Genomic DNA, 20,475 nt, shown 5'->3' with positions numbered 1-20,475 from the left:
TTGTATATTGTATTTTATTATTTTTTTTTATTTTATTAAAATATAAATTTAATAAATAGAAAATTTTTATTCGAATTTTAGTTTTATTTATGATGCCTATTTTAAAGATATTTTATCTTTTAGTGCAATATTAAAATAATTTTAATAATAATTGTTTATAGCCGATGTATGTAAGAATTGTATATAACCTATTAACAACTTTAAATTTAGTTTTTTCGTACACTGTGCCTAATGTTTATATATTGAACAATTAACTATTTTCTCTTATATTATTCTTATTACATTACGTTAAATATCGTTTGATAACTGAATGTATTTTTCTTATAACTTATTTTTTTTTTTTTAGTATCTTTCTGACTCTACATGTGGTGTTGTGTGTATGCGTTGTTAGTCGGAATTTTAGTCGCACTCGTCCGTCGGCCACTGTCGTCCACTATCGGGAAAATCTGTCGGAAGGGTGGTAAACGAGCGGTAAGGGATGCGTCTATCGCGCCCACGACTTACGGCAATCATCGTTTAGCCGCCGACTTGGAAGGGAGCGATGAAAGAAACGTCAACGGCGGCAGTCGCTTCAAAGTCCGGTAAACGTGACGTCGAAATGGTAGCGGACGGGATATCGGACACAGCGGATAGGAGGAAGTCAACTTCGGGTTGTCGTCGGAGGATTGTAGCGTCGGCGGCGGTTGCATCGTCGCACGGTGGACAATCGCGTACCGCGATGACAGTCCTGTCCATGGTGATGGTCGCCTGTGCCGTGGCGGCTGTCGACTTGCAACACGTGGCCATCGTTTGCCAACACTGGCTATTAGCGATGTTTCAGTCGGCTGCCGATCAACAGGTAGGCGTCAATGATCTGTGTGGTGTAATAATAATAAATAAATAGGTGTACCCCGTCGATTAAAAAAATTGTAAAAATAGAAATAAATTACACAACTACTCCCTCTATGATAAAAATAAAAAACACAAATATTAAAAAAAATATTTATTCCGATATTATTTGCATTCCTTACATAGTTATTAGTTAGTTATACGTACAAAGTTTTTTTACGATAGTTTAATTATTTCTCCGTTAGTTGCGCGATTATTAGGTTTTAATCGTTTGGTTCGAAACAATATTTACATAATTTAGTGGGTATAATCAACATAGGTGCTTTGCTACCCATGCCTAATTCTTAATACGTTAACTGTTTTTACGACAAAAAAAGTGATACTATCAAATGTGTAACACGTAAATTATACAGTCAAAATTGTGGCATATTATGTAAGCATTTATAAATTACAATTTGTATAATTATCGATATTAGAGACTCAAGGTTCCCAGAGTCCCAGTAATAATTTAAAATTGTAAAATTTGATTACAAATTTAGCCATATAGAATTAGATTTTGAATAATAATATGAACAGTTTTGGCAGTTTTCTTGGTATACCAAATTTCAATGATTTATGAGAATGATATTTTTTCATATTATTCTATTGAATTTTTAATCGACTTTTGCTTAAAACAGGAAAATGCATGGATTTTTTTCAAAAATGATCAAGTTCTCTTATAGTAAATAATTTATACTGTAGTTAACCATTAAAACAATAAGCTATTTCAAAGATAGATATTTGTTTTGTCTGTTTTTAATTTTATATTGTTCTTGATGTTTTAAATTAGAACACAGAAACCTTCAATTAGGTATTTTAAATCACTGACAAAATATCACCACTAAAATATCGCAACTGAAATATCGTATGATATAAAATATAGCAATAATTTAGTTAGAAATAAATAATATTAATTATTGATTGATATTTTATAACAGATATAAATAATTTTATATAATTCAAATTTCAATGTATATATAATATTGTTATATAAATATATTATAGTAAAATTGATAAAAATATGTATAATTTAATAAAATTGATAAAAGTATTAAAAAAAAAAATAATAAAATATGTATTATATATATTAAATGAAATACCTTGAAGATGATCTTCAAGCTCTCGATTATGATAATCTACTATTACTTTCTTTACTCGATCAGCCCAACTGACTGTCTTAATATTGGAATTATTGATATTAGATTTAACAGATACAATAATAATTTACGGTGGTATTATTTCTTTACAATTTATTGGTTTCACGTCTTTCGCGACATTTTTGTTGCGATATTTTGTCAGGGTACCAATTATTTCTTACGTTAAAACATAACGATAAAATTTTATAATAATATAGTCTTTAGACTATAAAAAAAATAATAACAATATTATTATATTATAACCATTGTGGTTCTATTATTTTGATATCAAACAGTATTTCAATATTTTTTGTCTAGATAACTTGTATAATTATTAAACATGTATGTGCTTAATCCTATAAAATCTTATGTTTAAAAAAAATTATTTCTTATACAATTTGTACATCAATTTATAACGTTTTAAATTTCAATGATTTAAAAATATAAAAATACATTGTTGAATAGATAACTTAGTCAAGTTTCTATATTTCATAAACGCGCGCACAAAAGCAATTTATGTGCAGTCCTTCATGTGAACTTAAGTTATTTCTTTGAATAGGACTGTTGTTTTATAAAACGGTAACCACCATGACAAATGAATAGCAAATCAATGCACAAAACAACTTTTTCATTTTTAATTATAAAAAGTTCGCTAAACAGAAATTATAATAACTTATAACAAACCACATTGGGTAAGGCAGAAATATTCGTACTGCAAAAAAACAAGTAGTAATTTTTAACGTTCTATATTATAAGCGTATATATAAAATATAATATACGGGTGCGCGTATAAGTACTTTTTATATCTCATCATGCATTATTAAAAGTATATGTATATATAAATATATTATAAATAGATATGTGTATTTATATACATTAACGATGTGTACCACATTTTTTTCATTTGTTGTAGAAATTATATTTAACCGAGTACCTATCCTACATTATATTATACTATAATACTCATAGGTCATGCAAGTATGAAGATCGCCGAACCGTGTATGAAAACTGTGTTATAGGATAGCTCAGAATAAATAATGTTTCCTCTTTTATTTTTATTTTTATTTTTACATTTTTATTTTTTTATCCTATTTTGAGAGAAATTTATTATAAGAACTATTTCCACTACCCATAAAAATATCAAACAGATCTGTTGTCTATAACGCTTTTGCCGATTCCTGATGCCTATTATAGCTACAGCATGCATTACAATTTTACACCAGTATATTATTTCATTTTGTTCTAAATATTTTCTCTCCATCGATTTCTGTAAATAGAATTAACATATTGATCAACGAGAATATAATTCAAGCTCATTATATAATTAACTAAATTATATTGTACAAAATTCGATAAAAATTGAAATTTTTTTTATAATGACTTAAATAACAAGTATACAATAAAATAGCTTTAAAAAAATAAATTTTAAAAACAATGAATGTATTATATTTAACAGATCACTCAATACTGAATAAAATATTTAATATGTATGATAATGATAAGTTCCTGCAAGATTTTGGTCATTCGATAAAAAATACAACAGCATATTTTGATATTATTATACTGAAATATATTTTTCAACATATGTATAGGTTTCGATGACAAAGATTATTAAACGATAATATTAAATTAATATTTTGTTATTGGTTTAAATTAAGATTGTTTAATCAAGGCTTATATTATAAGATATAGTTAATACAAGTTTAATATGCCCCCAGTGTTATGTTTGTTAAAAGCTTCTTTATTTTGTTGGGTTTTTGAGAAGACTATGTACTATTGAATATTTTAGATAGTAAATAATTATAAATTTTTTTTTGATTGTTTATCAAAATAATATGCTATTGTCCTATTCTATATTTATTTATGATTGTTTGTTTCCTGATAGTCGAGTAATTCAAATAATTTGATTTGACAATTATGTTTAAATGCCCCTCAGTTCGATATCGTTATAATTATTGAATTCCAGTGGCTTTTCTATATGCTTTTATTAGGTATTAATATTTTGCGTCTTTCAAATCAATTTTATAAGAAATTAATTTTTGTTTGTATAATTTTACTATAAAATGTTATAATTTCTAAAATAAATATAACCATATAGGTAAATAGGTTTAAATATAAACATTCAATTTAATAAAGTGATTCTCGGGAATAGCGCAATTATTATACAAATACTGTCTAATATTATATGTAGGAAATTAATTTAAAAACAAAAATGTTTTATCTTTGGAAGTGTTCTTAATTTCAATGCTGTGAGATTAGCAAATAAATATTTCCGAGAGCAATTTTTAAATTATTTACTATATGCATTAAAATTGTATGCATAATAAAAATATCGAAGCAATATTTTAAAAATTACTGATATATATATGTATAGAAATTCACATTTTTTTTTTTTATTTATCATATTCTGTTTTCTGGTATTCCGATTATTCACTACAATAACTAGATGTTTTCGAGATTTTTATCAGATTTTTATCTATTTACAAGCCAACTACACTTTTAGAAGAGTTTCACTGATTAAAATGAGTGTTTTTCGCTTTAAAAATTGACACTGACAATGACCCTGAAAACATTATTAATTTTCATAATTTTAATTAAGTATAATATTATATTTATGGATGATTTTTATAATTATTTAAACAATTATATAGCCAATGGTGTTCGCGAGTGTGGATTTTTTTTATTTCAAACTTTTCCGAATTTGTCTGCAGACTATTACATCTCTATAGATTATTTTACAATAACTACTGGGTAATTGGTACCTACTTGCAATTGTATAAAATAAACTAGTATCGAAAATTGAGTAAATAATTTATCAAAATAATTATCTGAGTAACGACTATTGGAATTCCCATAATGAATGATATATGACTTCATTTAGAAACATACATTTAAAATGTATTCTGTATCGAACAATTAAATGATTCATCTCCAACGTAGTTCTAGAAAACAAAATGTGTAATATACTATATAATATATAAGCATACTATTATACTTAAATAGTTAACAGCAATGTAGCACTAATATTATATTGAAATCAATAAGTATCACTGACCCACCATATCGACAAATTTCTGCAGACGCCTATGATTGCACCTACCTTTAATGAATGTTTATATTTATTTTTAATAGTTATAAAACTAAATAGATGAGTACTAAAATAATGAAATCCTTAACCGAAGTAAACGATGGAAAAACGCTTCTTTGGGCCATCGTAATCAATTGATTATTGTATTTTTATGTGCGGTACGAATGATACGATACTGTGTGAACCGGTGAAAATAATGGCACCTACGCATATAATATTATAATGTCAACTGTCCGGCATTATAGTTGCTACGTCTGTAACCAGTTTCAGTTATTTTCCCACCGTTTGTCATAATCATAAGTACAACGCGTTGGAATCTAGTGTCGTGTTATTCGTGTTAATAGAAATATCCTGACTTCCGTACAAGTCATATCGTTCTATTAAGTTTTTTCCTCATGAACCATGGCCTTGTTTGTAGTTCTGTTGAAATATCAAAGTTACGGATTTATATAACAAATATTTTCGAATAAAAACTATAAAATAACATACCGTTATATTAAGGAATATAAGAGAAAAAATAAGACAGGAAGAAAGACAATAATATGTTAAGATCTATAGATTAGTGTTTTGCGCAAATTTAGGTCACCAACACTAAATATTAATTAATGCATAGTATTGAGCCTATGTTATTAAGACTATCGTATTAAAAGGTACCTATTGCCGTTTTATCAATAATCATTCAAAACATAGTTAAACTAAATATATATTAATATATTATCATGTGTTTTATAACAAAATATTTTTAATCTTTTAATATTTGGCATACTTTACAAGTTTTGAAAGTTAAGTTTACTAAACTAATTACTTAAAATTATCGACATTTTTTAATATGCAATTTATAATAATTCAAATAATTAATGATATACGTATAGATAGGTCAAAAATAAATTTTGTTTTTGATAGTCTTAAATACTAAAATAAAATTCTCTTGGTTTTAATCAAAATTGGTCCCGTTGCATTTATTTCAATTGAGTTTAATATTAATACGTTTGAAAAATAATTCAACTAAGTTTAAAGTGATTTAATGGCTTTTCATTAAAAATTGTATTTATATGTTCAATTTATTCAAATATGAAATAATGGATTTTGAAATACCCACAGAGATTTATTCTCTATGTCGAAAGAAGGATAGTTTTATATATTTTATTTTAAATAAGTCAGTTACCTATGTCAGGCGGCCTGGCGGTATGCTGACTGATATTATGTCTGATAAAGTGATAATTAGCTTTTAATTGTTAGTTCAATTAATAGTAGGAGTACAAATCTATAGTGTTATGTTCAAATACAGCTCAGGATTAATTATGAATTGAGCATGTACAGAATTATTATTTTCTTTAAATAATTGTCTAGTACCTGTATGAAATATACACTATGGTCTAGGAACCAAATAACTTACGGCCCGTTCTTAAAATACAAATTCTTGAGAGTCGTATGAAATATGAAAGTGGAAAGATTTTAAATTACTTAGACTTTGGATTAATTGATACACCAAGTCACCAACTTCATAACCTAGAGTTGAATTTGGTTGGTTGTAGGTATCTACAAGAACTTGGCAGTTATACCAAATACTTAGAGTAGAAACTTTTATGTTTATAGACACCGTTCCTCTGAATAAACTGTTTTTTTACTCTCTAACGAATCGTAATAATAATTATTTATAAAATAAAATTTATATGTTAAGACGTTTTTTATACTGTAAACAAGCAAGTATAATCTAAAAAAAAAATTAAAAAATTGCAATATTTTTATAGAAAATGAAAACGGTTTGTTTACGTCATAAATATTAAATTTAATAATAATATATTAACTGAAATAATAGGATTAATAATTAATGTACTAGAGTATTTATTATCAATGTTACATAATACATTAAAAATAAATACTCTTTTTTTTTATTAATTAGAATATTAAAAAAGATGTTTTATTATTTTATAAACTGTTTACTGACCTACTGTTAAATTATTTTAATGATTATGATTGTTATGAATATTAGCAATACCTCTTTCTACAGTGATGTAAAATTTATAAATGTTTAAGTCATAGTTATGGTTAAATTAATTTATTAATTTCATAATTTCGTATGATTATATATAAGCTGAATAATTACTTTGCAGATTATTGATTTAGTTAGTGATGACTGATAATTAGTAACTACCAATAATTACTACGTTTATACATGTCGTTAAAAATATTTTTGATAGACTGATATCTTCAATTTTGTATATAATGTAAATAAAATATTAAGAACTAAAAATTATTTTAATTTTACCTATCATATAAACATATAAGTTTAAAACAATACTTTTGTTTTAGGCATTAAATATTGTTACTTGAAAAGATTTATTAATTATGTATTAGGTATAATATTTACATACATACGTATATAAACACACACACACACACACACACATATATATTGTATATTCGTCGTGTTTATAATATCAATTTTTTTTTAATTCCAGTACGACTAAATAATTTATAAATAATAGTGTTTGGTTAATGTATAATATGATACTAATAATGCCAAAGGAATAAAATAATTAGCAAGGATTATAATAGTGGTGAATAACCACAGTTTAGGGACGACAGTTTTCTCGAAATTGTATACAGTGATAATTATTTACTAAGCCACCTTTCTCATACCACATACATAATTTAAACATACTATGAAAAGAAATATTAAAAAAAAAGAAATTCAAGTCATTTAGTCTACGTAGGTAAATACTATAGGAATCTCCTAAGTAGGTATCTGATAATAAAACGAAATCACGTTAACCTTAAGTCTTAACTTGCAATGCAAAAATATATTTTTATAAACTGAGTATGTAATTTAGTTTAAATGTGCCCTATAAAATAATAAACCATGAAATAATCAACAACTGCATCAATCTCTAGATTCTTAGTTACATAGAGTAACATTAAAAAACGGATCCGTATCTAACAGAGCAATAAATCTCAACTCCAAGAAACACTTACATTGAAGTCATAATTTCCAAAATTGAAAATTAAGTATCATTAATGAGAATTAAAAAAAAAGTATTAAAGATGAAAAAAAAATGTATACGACTATCATGAATGATGATTTGTAATAAACGTACATTAATAATCATTAATCGGTACCTATATAAATAAAATTACAAAATAAACACCTAAATCAAATCATATTATGTGTGTTATTTTAAATTGTCCTTTTATAATTATTGTCGTTAAGACTACTGAGTAGGTTCCATGACATTTATAAACACTTGACATTTAAATATTACATGGATAGTCAAAATCAGAGTTACTTATAAAATTCATAATTATTACATAATACCATTGATTATAAGTACTAGTAATTAAAATCGATATAATAATACCTTTAATCATGTTACCATGTTAGTTTAGATTTAAAATAAATATTGTCTGGTGCTCGGGCGCAGTCAACAATTATTATTAATAATAGTTTATTTACTTGTTTAAGATAATTATTTTTTCAAGAATCTATATGATTTCTTTGATTTTTATTGAATTTCAAAGAATATAGAATAATTAGAAAAAAAAATACATTTTGTGGAGTACATAAATTAATAAATTAATAAAATAAAATGACAATTACTAAAATGCGTGATCATATCATAGAAGGAGGATTTTATTGTAATGTTTATTTCATGGCATATTTATCACACAAGTGAAATATATACAGAGTGATTACGCGTGGTATTTGTTCCAATCTATAAAATTTTACCATAAAAAAATGTATTTAAAAAAATATTATGTGCTTTGCAAAATGAAATTAAAAATATATTTTTTCATTCAAATAAGTAAATAATTTAAAAACCGATAACGAAGATAAACTGTAAATATGATTTTTTTTTTTTAACGAGACATTAAATAATAATAAAAAAAAATATTTTAAAATAAGTGAATAATGTTTGAAATAAAAAGTGTTAAAAACGAATTACCCTATTTTTGAATACTAAATTATGTAACTGAGATAATTAAAAATTGTATGTATTCGTAACAAATGTTAGGTCTTACGGGATAGTTTTCACACGTCAAATTGTGTAAGCCGTCTATAATATTCTATATACGTTTTCTTTTACTATGACCCAAAATACGTCTAAATATATTAACGTAATGAAATATTGGTTTTATTTAAACACGTGGCTTTTTGATTGATCAACGAACGCAATTTTTAAATATATTATCTAGATAATAAAATATCTATTACTGCACATATATCGATGGTTTATTCTTTGTTCATACTCAACATTTTCTTTTTTACACCTAATTCTAGTCAAGTTTATTCGACCATTTTAAGTACATACTACATACCTAAGATATTATTAAAAAAAAATAGACATTATAATGCGCATGTTAAGTCTGACCACCCGTCCATGAATTTTCTTGTATTATTATTATTATTATACTGTTATTTTATTCCTTCTTTCGTCAAAACAATATGCGTATCTTCAAAAGTTCACAGCTCGGTATTACCATTAATACGATAATAATTGAACTTCTACAGCTGGCCCACACTCGTAATTTTAATTAAACAAATTAAATTGTATATGACCACCACAGTAAATGGTCATTTCACACGTTTCTAACCTAATTTTTAGTGTAATGACCATAGCGCGTTCTCCGTAAATAATAGGCAAGATTATATTTTTAATTGGTCAAAAAGTGTTTAACCCTACAAATACCTATCACAGAAATTTTACGTACGGTTATGTGTATGTTTGTATAGCTAATCCTTTTTATAATAATTGCTATATGGGTGCTAATTTAGTTTTAAAATAAGCATTTTTAATTTTTAGGTATATCAAATTTTTCCATGATCGTAAAATCGTTTGTGAAAAATATAGTTTTCTATTTTTTTATCGGTTTAAAATATTAAGCCACAATACATGAAAAAGATATATTAAGCACACGTTAGAGGGTGGAGATCAAAAATAACTTTGGAATATTTGAATTGAGATTTGAAAATTAATTTATGTTTATTTTATTTAAAACTTTAATCAAAGACTTGTAGTAGGATTTGGCTCGCTTAAAAAAATTATTCAAATTTTACTTATAAAAAAAAACGAATAAAAAATAAACTGTAAGTCATTCAGTTCTTTTATAATCCACATTTTCCATGAACTACTTGCGTGAATGGCATTTGCAGCCATTATTTCAAAAACGAGGCATAAGAAATTAAGACTTAAGAAATCACTTGTGTAATATACAAAGTATTTAGTTCAATAATTTATATGATTTATCATACTGAAAACGCATTTTAAGTAATAAACGGTCAATTTAAACTTCAAACGCTTATCAAATAACATATTTGCATATGTGAACTTATGAAAAATAAGGCACCACATATTCATAATTATTACAATTCACCGAAAAAAATAAATTTGAAAATCAAATGTACCTATAGTATATTAAAGTTAGTTTAAATATATCATTAAAATTCTACTATGAGTAGAAAATGATAAAATATAAAACGTGGTGAAAAGTTTCATGTCACTTTGACTAATATTTTTTAATTATCTTATTGATAAATTAACTTATTGTTATAATTTGATAAGATTTTTATTTTAGACTTAATTATTTTATTTTATTATAATTTTAATTTTAAATGCTCATAACAATTAAATAAGGTTTTACGTTTAAGTTTCTTAATTCCAATACAAAAAACTTAAGAAGATCTGAGATATTTAAATTTAAAACAAATTAGTAATTACAAAATAATTAGTTTATTATAGATATATATTAAACAAAAATAAATGTATGAATTTTGTAACATTATCTATAATCAAATCGTTATTATATTTTTATTTCTTCAAATGAAGTGACACGATTTTTTTATTGTGTATGAAGATTTAAATTAATAAACTCTTCTCCCCCTCTAAATACTAATAATCGCATTCAATTTCAATCTATGTTTCATATATTATATTAAAGTACTCAAAATTTAATTCTTAACTATATTATACAATTAATATTATGACTTAAATTAACATTTGTAACGGATATTACTATATGTTTTATAACTAACTTCATTCGATTGGGATAGACTTTAAAAGTGTATAATTTTTCAAAAAACTTTTTCAAATCAGTATATGTATAAGTGTACAACCCATCTATACTATATGTAAACAATAAACATATTACATATACTTCATTGAATAACGTTTTATGATAAAAAAAAAAAAGTAGTATAATTTGTATATGTGTAGTATTTTGTCGTTATAGCCATTAATCGTCTATAATCTTATTTATTATTTGTTCAGTCAGGCAGTACACATGATAAAAACCACTTTAGCGATGTTTGGTATTATTATTGGTATTATAGCAGTGAATTATGTTTTGTAGGTTTCATTAAAATCACTGTAGCAGAAGAAAGTGCCATAAACCGCATGAAAGGACATCAGATTATTATATGTTATGTCAACCTGAAAATAACTCAAAGTTCTTAATACTAGTTATCATAATATAATTTATAAATATTATCATATGAAATATTTTATTCGGTTTTGTGTCATCATATTGATATAATATGAAAGTATTAAAATTTATTCTGACTCTCTAGTCTCTAGTTCTACATAAATTATAGGAAGAACCAGAATGTATCGCATTACAAAAACCAAATTGGACTTTAAAATATTTTACTATACACAATGTTTTTTATAATATTTAAAAAAATATATATATATATATAATAGTTGAGTGCTGGTTATATTGATTTAGTAATAAATTTACATTTACTGCAATAATTAAGCATTCAATTCAAAAACTGACAATAACAATTATAATTATAATAGTAAATCATTATGGTTTGTAAATTATTGAAAAATTAAAGCATTAAATATAAAAGCACAATTAAATTATTTTCTAAAATTATGTACAGTAGATAATTTAAAATCAGATAATATTTTTGACTAATAAATATTTTATTTGCAATTTGGATAATCTTGTATCATAAACTTAATTTGTAAAATAAATTAAATTAATTTACGTCTAAAAATTCTTGTAAAATATTTCATAATATATGAAATACTGAATGAAATATATTTTTTATATTGTCCGTTTAAAATAAGTAATACCTACCAAAAAATATATACATATTTGAAAATTCTGATATTAATCAATTAGAAATTTCTAGAAATCCTACTTTCATATGTATACCTACCTAATATTAATTATATGTGTTCACTAAAAATAAACCATATAGTTAAATGACCTAATTTATACTAATTTTGAGTCATATCTAAGTTCATAAAACGGGACAATTTTTCTCTCAGTCTCAGTGATTTATCATTTTATTTTTATAACTACATTAGTTTATTTTTGTTATTTATTTAAACACTGATTATATAAGAAGTAATAACATTTAAATAAAAAAAAAAAAAAAAATGTTGACAACAATAATTGTGCTTTTGGTATCCCCATAATGAAAAATATAAAATTTAATTTAATATTATTAAATTAAAAAATATCATTAAGTATTAATCTGTATATTAAAAGTTATGTGAATATCTACTAAAAATAGTGTAATAATCAAAAAATGGTATATTATTATGTTCCTATATTTTAACTATCTAGTGTGCATTGACGTTACCGGACTTCTTTGAAGATGTACTACGACCGCCAATTGATTGTTCCTACTGCCAAGAATTAGACGCTATTGAGAAGGTATTCAATCTATCAGCGGAAAATTTTGAAAAGCAGTAAGTTAAATTATTCAATATTTAATGTTTTGTGTTTTAAAAATTGTATTTTAAATTTATTTTAAATTCAAGTTAATTACTAAATTCATCTACAGTCAACTATTAAAATATTGTTTAATAGATGTGTCAATTAGGCTTTTTAAATATCATATTATTTAAAAAATATTTTTTCCTTTTTTTTGATCTATTTATAGAATATTATTTTTCTTATAACTTTTTATTTTTTTGAAATTAAAAAATATTATTCTTAGATAGAAATGTATAATATTTAAATTATTTTTAAATTATAATTTTCATTATGTTAGGGTACACTGAAGTTTGTAAATATTTACATACGTTTTATATATTTATTCTTTTTACAAGCTATATTTGACATTTATACATATAATAAAAAATCTATCTAAATGTTATTAGATAATTTTTCTCGGTAAAAAAGTTTAAAAATGTAATACAACTATTAATAATATAAGGTTTTTTACAACTTATTAACTTATATAAATACTTAAATAAGTTTTTCTTATATCAATTTCAAAATTTCAAAATACATACAAACAATTGTATAATGATTTTAAATTTAAAAATTAAAAATTTCATTGATAAAATTTGAAATGTAAACGATAAATAACGATTTTTCAAACAATTTTAGTTACTTTGAAACTTTTTGAAATTATTTATTTAATTGAATTAATTTATTTATATACAGTGAGATTTTTGTAGTATTGAGATATTTTTAGCTATTCATTATACAATTATACCACGAGCTTATTCTTACATGCATTATAGAGCATATACTTATAAATTAATAACAATGATATTATAATAAAATAATTTATACATAATAATAACGTAATTTACACCATGTTTTTACCAAAATATTCAGCCTGCCATATAACTAATAGAAAAGTTAATAATTAATAGTAATATAAAATAAATTATAAAATATATTAAATAATAGATGCATACACACCGTCACCAATCAGAATTGTTTATTTCAACAATATTCAACGTTATTTCATTAATAGATACCAACAAAAAATGTATATTTTAAACATTAAAGTCGTTTCATGATATTTATATTAGTATAAGTGATAAATAATCGCTAATTTAAAACTGGTTTATTATTATAAATTTTTTATGAATGATTATCAATTATGGCGGTGATACTTAACATATCAATATAATACGAATCTTAAACCTTAATAATTGAGAAATGAGCAAATATTGACCCAAAATCGATAATTGTTTTGTGAATTTAAAATATTATGTCGAAATATCGTGTTTTTAACAATGAGACTATAAAAATTATATTTTTTTTTTTCATAGCTACGCGTATACTGGACGACCAGTAGTGGTTGTCGAAGACTCCAATGTCGAGCGGTCGACTAATTTTGGGTTTCGATTTTTCAAAAATTTGTCCGATTCCAAACTTCTAACGCCGTGCCAATTTTTCCCGTACAAAACCGAATTCAAAACGCTTGAAGAAGCTCTGAACATGGACGACGAACGGGCCAAGATGACGCCCGGATATACCCCGTGGTATATCGGATGGTACGTTGGGTATCGGGTAGTAGGTATACTACTAATTACTATACTAATATAAGTATTAGATAACTGAACTATATTTATATAAAAAAACTTGCAGGATTATGCAAATTATTTTACTTTTATCCTTTTAAAGATTAGAAATTGCATTAAATGTGTTTAAGACTTGAAGTACTAAAAAAAAAAAATTGCAGCTGTGATTTATAATTATATTTTACTACTTATGAAATATTATATTTCCCACATTTTTACCTTTTTTTGAGAAAAGGGGTATCAATATAATATGTAAGTACTACCTATTTGGAATGATTCTTATCCAATTCTTTATTAAAATAGTGTTTTAAATTTAACTATTTTTATTATACTTATAAAACTATATAATAATAATAAAATTACATATGGTCAAGTAAGAGGAATTTAAGTTTGAATAACGATTAACAGTAATAGGTACCTAAATTATTTTCATACATTTCTTCTACATATTAGATTTTAATAAGTTACATAACGTGTAGTTTCCTATTATGATTAGGTTAGTGTGGCGAAACGAGTGTCTATCACACACTGACTCCAATCTTATACATTCTATATAACTTTTAACTTTTAAATCTATCTCTTACATATCGTATTATTTGAATATAATTAAATTCATAATTGAAAAAAAAATAGTTTTTATATTTTTAAATGTAATAAAGTTGCCTGTGGTAGCAAGCAAGTAAAAACATTAAAATTCGAAATATTAGCAGCAATAAGTTTATTGAGCAACATTTTTTAAAAGTTAAATTGATGTATTGACTATAATAAGTATAATACTATATTGATAAAATATAAACATATTAATACTTCACTATTAAATTAAAAAATGAAAATAAAATGTTTTCAATTTTCATGGAAATAATACGTACCTATAAGTGATTTGTTTAAACTATAGTTTATGCTTTATCTAAGTTTATTGTACATAATATATAAATGCAAGTAATAGGTACTTGTTTATGATAAAAGAACGAAAACGTTGAAATAATTTATAAAAAGTCTGGTTATGTAAATTTATTTATCTAATCTAATTTAAGATTTTTAAATAAATATGATCTCTCCCTTCTAAAATTTTACTGAAATGTTTAATTCATAACTTATACTTCACTAAAATAGCATAATTGTAGTAGTTATAGATAGTTCAGATACATTGTATAATATATATATATATCAATATTATATTATAACAAAAGCCCCAAATCACTTATACATTTCGATATGATTTCAGGAGCAATTGTGAACGTAAATCGATAAATCGTCTAAAGGAACATATAACTTTACCGAATTTCTTACCAAAACTATCAGACAGGAAGCAAACCCTATGGATTTTTATGGGCACACCTGGTCACGGAGCACCAATGCACGTAAGTAACAATTTAATATACTTATAAATTGTACGTTCGTGGAACGTGGAACAATAATTAATCATTTATTTTACATAAAAATTTCAATTTTTTTCTAGTTTGATTTTTGTATTTTGCGACAAAAAAAAAACACGTCATTGTAAAACCATTACATTTGTTGTTCCATTCAAAATCTTTACAAAATAAAAAAAAATTAACGATTTTTATTTTTTTCATAAATTGGAAAACACAATTGCGGTGAAAATGGAATGGATTTTCAACTCACAGATCGACAAAGTAGCATTTCCGTCGTGGCAGACGCAAATCAGCGGATATAAAAAATGGACGTTACGTACGCCGGCCGAATGTTTTTTCAAATGCAAACGAATGTTCGAAGTGTTCATGGAACCTGGTTCGACAAGTGAGTGCTTACTACGCGTGTATTTTTTATCTAAAATTAATATTTTTATTCATTATAATTATCGGTGTGCAGAAAGTACAACTGATGGCTGATTTATTATTATGGGTAATGGGTAGGTATAGCTTGGACGAACATTTTGGGTGAAGTGAGCTCATTATAGCACTTACCAATAAAAATCGATTCATATAATATATGAAATGTAATATATTATATATACACATATTTTATACGAACAGTTTCACACCAAACTTTTAAAACTATATAAAAATTTGATGGGAATAAATATACATTAGTGGGGCATATTATAAATAATATTATAATGTATTAGTATATGATAGAATTTTTCATGGCTATTATTAAATAATTCATATAAAATATGAAGTTGTGAGGACTTTATAAAAATAAATAACTTTGCAACTAGCTATATGGTATGAAGTCAATGGTAAAATTTAACTTGAGTTAGTTAAGATAACATCATTAAAGTTGTTAAGCTATGAATGTATGTATGGTAATATTATTGTAGTTAAATATCAACGTATTTAACTTCAATCGAGTTTAGAGTTAATATGAAAAATAATATTTTCTTAACCTAGTTAAAAAGAAGTTTCCTTATTGATTTACCTTGTTAATTAACACTTGGGTTATACCTCACAATCATATACTTACTATTGTCTATTATTATAAATGATTTTGCAACACTACTAATCTAACCCCGTTGAGGCTTAGAAATCATGTACGACTATGTGAGGCGGTTCAACGATACGATAGATGCCTATATTTAGGTAGATAGTCGGATAGACATATTTGGCTACTTGAATATGAGTTTATAACAGGACAATTCGAAGTTTTATAGAGCATTACAAGATGCGGTTTTATTCGAACGGGTCGCAATGCTCATCAGTTATCATACCTATAGTATATGTAGGTAACTAGAAAAATAAACTTACTCGTATTGTATCTGAGATTCTGAGCAGTAAGTACGAAATTCAGGACAGCTTATATTATTCAATATACATAAATAGGCAGCTATTTACTTTAGTATTTGTCTCGGTTATGGGCTCATCTATGGCGTATTAGTTCATTAAAAAAATAAAAACATCCACGTTTCTTGTTCGATCATTTTGTAAACTTTGGCTTGATTGAATAATAATGTTTTTGAGAATTGTCAAACTCAACAACTTTCTGTTGTTCGTAACATTTTTTATTATGATTATTATTATTATTAGGTATTCATAAGCATGGCTATAGATTTAATGACTTTGCATTCAGATATTCAGAATCCAAAACTTTTGTTTTATAAATTTGATTAAAGATAAGGGTTATCGTTTTACAATCTAAACTTCTAAACATATAATTTTATATTGTGTAATTAAGACATTTTATTTAATCGCTCAATTTCATGCTATTAACTTTAAAATTTATGTTTGAAATAGGAATAACAAATTAATTGTATTATACCAAAAACTTATATGGTATTTGAACAAAAAAATTTATTTTTTCATAATATATAGTTACGATACAATATAAAATATATTACTACATTTGTTTGTAAATATTAAATAAGTAGATAGATATACATTAAATTTAAAAAATTTTACTTCCTAAGCTATAAAAATGATTATGTATTTATTTCGCATAATTTTCAACGCTTATTTCATGGTATTTTAGTATCTATATTCAATTCACATACCTATAGCATTCTTTATGACAACCAACAAATACAGAGTAGGTAGTTAAAATACTAAATATCTAAACTTGAATAAATTATAATATTATAGAACATTATTTTTATACTTATAATACATAAATACATAACTCAATTTAGTTGACATTTACTTAAAGTAAATATCTACCGTAGGTAGCAGTAGGTAATAGGTATACATAATAGTTAAACATTTTTATGTTTTCATTTACTTAAAAACCAATTAAAAAAGCACTAAAATAGGTAATTACTTTAAAAAAACAAAATATTTCAATTGTTTTATACTTTGAATGTTAAAGATTTTAACAAGTAGCTGCTACTTCCTTAACATTAACTATTAAATAAATTATGTTTCTGTTGACTCCATGTTATATTATAAAAAAATATATTTTTACTATCATACGCTTATATAATATACTTAATACGAAACGCCTAATATTTATTGTCGTATTGACTGATCACCGCACAATCAGAAATGAACATTGAATCAAGTATAACTGTATAAGGTACTAGACCGAGGAAATTAATTTTCTCAAATTTATAACCAAGACCGATAATAACTATTGTTGATATTTAAGAAATACAAACGCACTTTTATATTTGTACCTATGCACTTTCCAACTTCCGGTAGCATAGGTAAACACCAACATAATTTATCGTAATTATGAGAGATTTTGAACGAAAACATCATAATAATATGGCAAATAACACGATATACTAATTATTGTAGAGTACCTAACACACTAATACACTATATTACTCAATCACCAAATAATAAACTTTCTGGTTAACATGCGTTACTATAGATTATAGTAGGTACCTATAGTCGTAAATATTCATATACTTTACCGTTTGGTTTGATAGTTGTTGATGAACAGCGAAATTGTTTAACCTAAACAATATTATTAGGTACACAAGTTGATGAATAAGAAAATTCTGAAAACTACTACACGGAGCACAGTGATAGTATAATAGTACTTGTAAGATATTATGATCATTACATGTCATGTTGTCGGAATTCAGTCGTTGAAAATAAATTAATGGCATTAGCTATATACCTAGCCTTCATCGAAACACGGGTACCTACTCACTACTGGATAGGATTGATAAGAATTGACATGGAAATAGCTAAATAATTAAGCTAATCGCAAGTCAATAATTATTAGCAGTCATGACTATAGGTTAATTGCTAGCACTGCACGTATGGCTCGTTTTGTTTTTCCGATTGTACCTAGCTAATGTTCCTGCACAGCATTTGAATAAATACACTTCGCCGTATCATACTGTGTAAATTAAATGGATCATCGATTTGACAAATAAAACATGTCTAAACATGTCAGGGGGCTGAAGTTCCATCATATTTTAAGGAAAAAAGTGATACCTAGGCAATACATGTAACGCGTATATTTATTTTTAAGTGTGTTAATGGGGAAGAGTACTGTCTACTGAGTAGAAAATGAGAACATTAGCGTGTGTAATCCTTAAACGTTCTTTGTAGAATACGACTTTCGTACACGCACACGCAATAAGTCGAGGAAAACGAAATACATTTTTGTTTGCACAAGTATAAAAACGATTAAAAGCGGTAGTAAATTAAATATGTATTCAGATTCCAACAGTTAAAAATAAAATAGTTAAATTCATGTTTCTAAACAAAGTAGGTGCGCTATTTAAGAATAATTTTATATATTTAAAATCTGATTTTGCTATATTGAAGTACAAATGTAATGCAATTGTTTCACATAGTTTTTAAAATAATATCTTAATATTTAAATCGACTTCATAAATAGACTAAATATCTTGACAAAGAATTTACAAGTTAAAAATTAAAATTGAATGTTGCAAAGTAAGTATGTGTAATTCACCAGCGCTTATTGGTCTAATATGTATAAAAAAATACATGTGCCGCAATTCCTTTATCTAATATTATTTATTATCATCATTAGATATAAAAACTAAAAATTTAAAATATTTTAGATCTAGATTAGCTTTTTACATTCATATTCATGATAATGTTTTAAAATTGATTTATAAATATTGTATGCAATATTATTATGATTGTTCAATATTCTTATAGTTGTATTGGATACAAATATTTGGTACCATGAAACGCAAACCATCGGTCAGGATATCAGCATAACTGTGGGTGGCGAATACGATTGAGATGCAAGACATACACAAAGATAATTGTAGGTACTTAAATATTAGAAATCATTTACACTATAATTCCAATGGCTTTTTTTTTTATTATTTTAAATTATTAACATACACCAGCCATTAATAAGAAAATCAAGACAATTTTATTATTTTAATTTTAAATATAGATAATATTCAACTGTAAACATTCAATTTATTATAATTACATTATTATATCTAATCAAAACTGTATTACTTTAATAATGGATATTTACCCTGTGATTGCAATAAACCTAAAAAACAATATTATTTCGATTGTAACAATAAGGGATATTTTAGAAAAAAGGATTGAAAAATATACAATACAATTGTATTGAAATATTAATCCTAAGAAGCCCATAAATTATACTTGTATTTGTAAATACAAATAATACTGATTAGATGTTATAAGAGTTTCAAGATAATATATTGTTGAACAATACTCCTGAGGTCAGTAATTTAAAATGA

General features: G+C 24.7%; 1 protein-coding gene across 1 annotated transcript; it reads left to right on the top strand.

Annotated features, from left to right (window-relative positions):
• Window positions 1–541: 541 nt before the first annotated feature.
• Window positions 542–20,120, top strand: LOC112594912. The gene is made up of 6 exons (XM_025339929.1): window positions 542–838; window positions 12,670–12,794; window positions 14,118–14,342; window positions 15,595–15,730; window positions 15,998–16,130; window positions 19,910–20,120. The coding sequence occupies exons 1-6, from the start codon at window positions 542–544 to the stop codon at window positions 19,993–19,995; spliced, it is 1,002 nt and encodes a 333-aa protein (XP_025195714.1). The 3' UTR covers window positions 19,996–20,120.
• The last annotated feature ends 355 nt before the right edge of the window (window positions 20,121–20,475 follow it).

Source organism: Melanaphis sacchari, unplaced genomic scaffold (genome assembly GCF_002803265.2).
Source record: "Melanaphis sacchari strain LSU unplaced genomic scaffold, SCAv2.0 Contig247_pilon_pilon, whole genome shotgun sequence".
Lineage (NCBI taxonomy): Eukaryota > Metazoa > Arthropoda > Insecta > Hemiptera > Aphididae > Melanaphis > Melanaphis sacchari.
This window is presented reverse-complemented; position numbering and strand designations above follow the sequence as displayed.

Bases quoted from the DNA above. Each gene is read 5' to 3' on its own strand.
- LOC112594912 (XM_025339929.1), top strand. From the start codon at position 542: ATGAAAGAAACGTCAACGGCGGCAGTCGCTTCAAAGTCCGGTAAACGT. The intron at 839-12,669 runs GTAGGCGTCAAT...TTAACTATCTAG, and splicing joins AGTCGGCTGCCGATCAACAG to TGTGCATTGACGTTACCGGA. The intron at 15,731-15,997 runs GTAAGTAACAAT...TTCAACTCACAG, and splicing joins GTCACGGAGCACCAATGCAC to ATCGACAAAGTAGCATTTCC.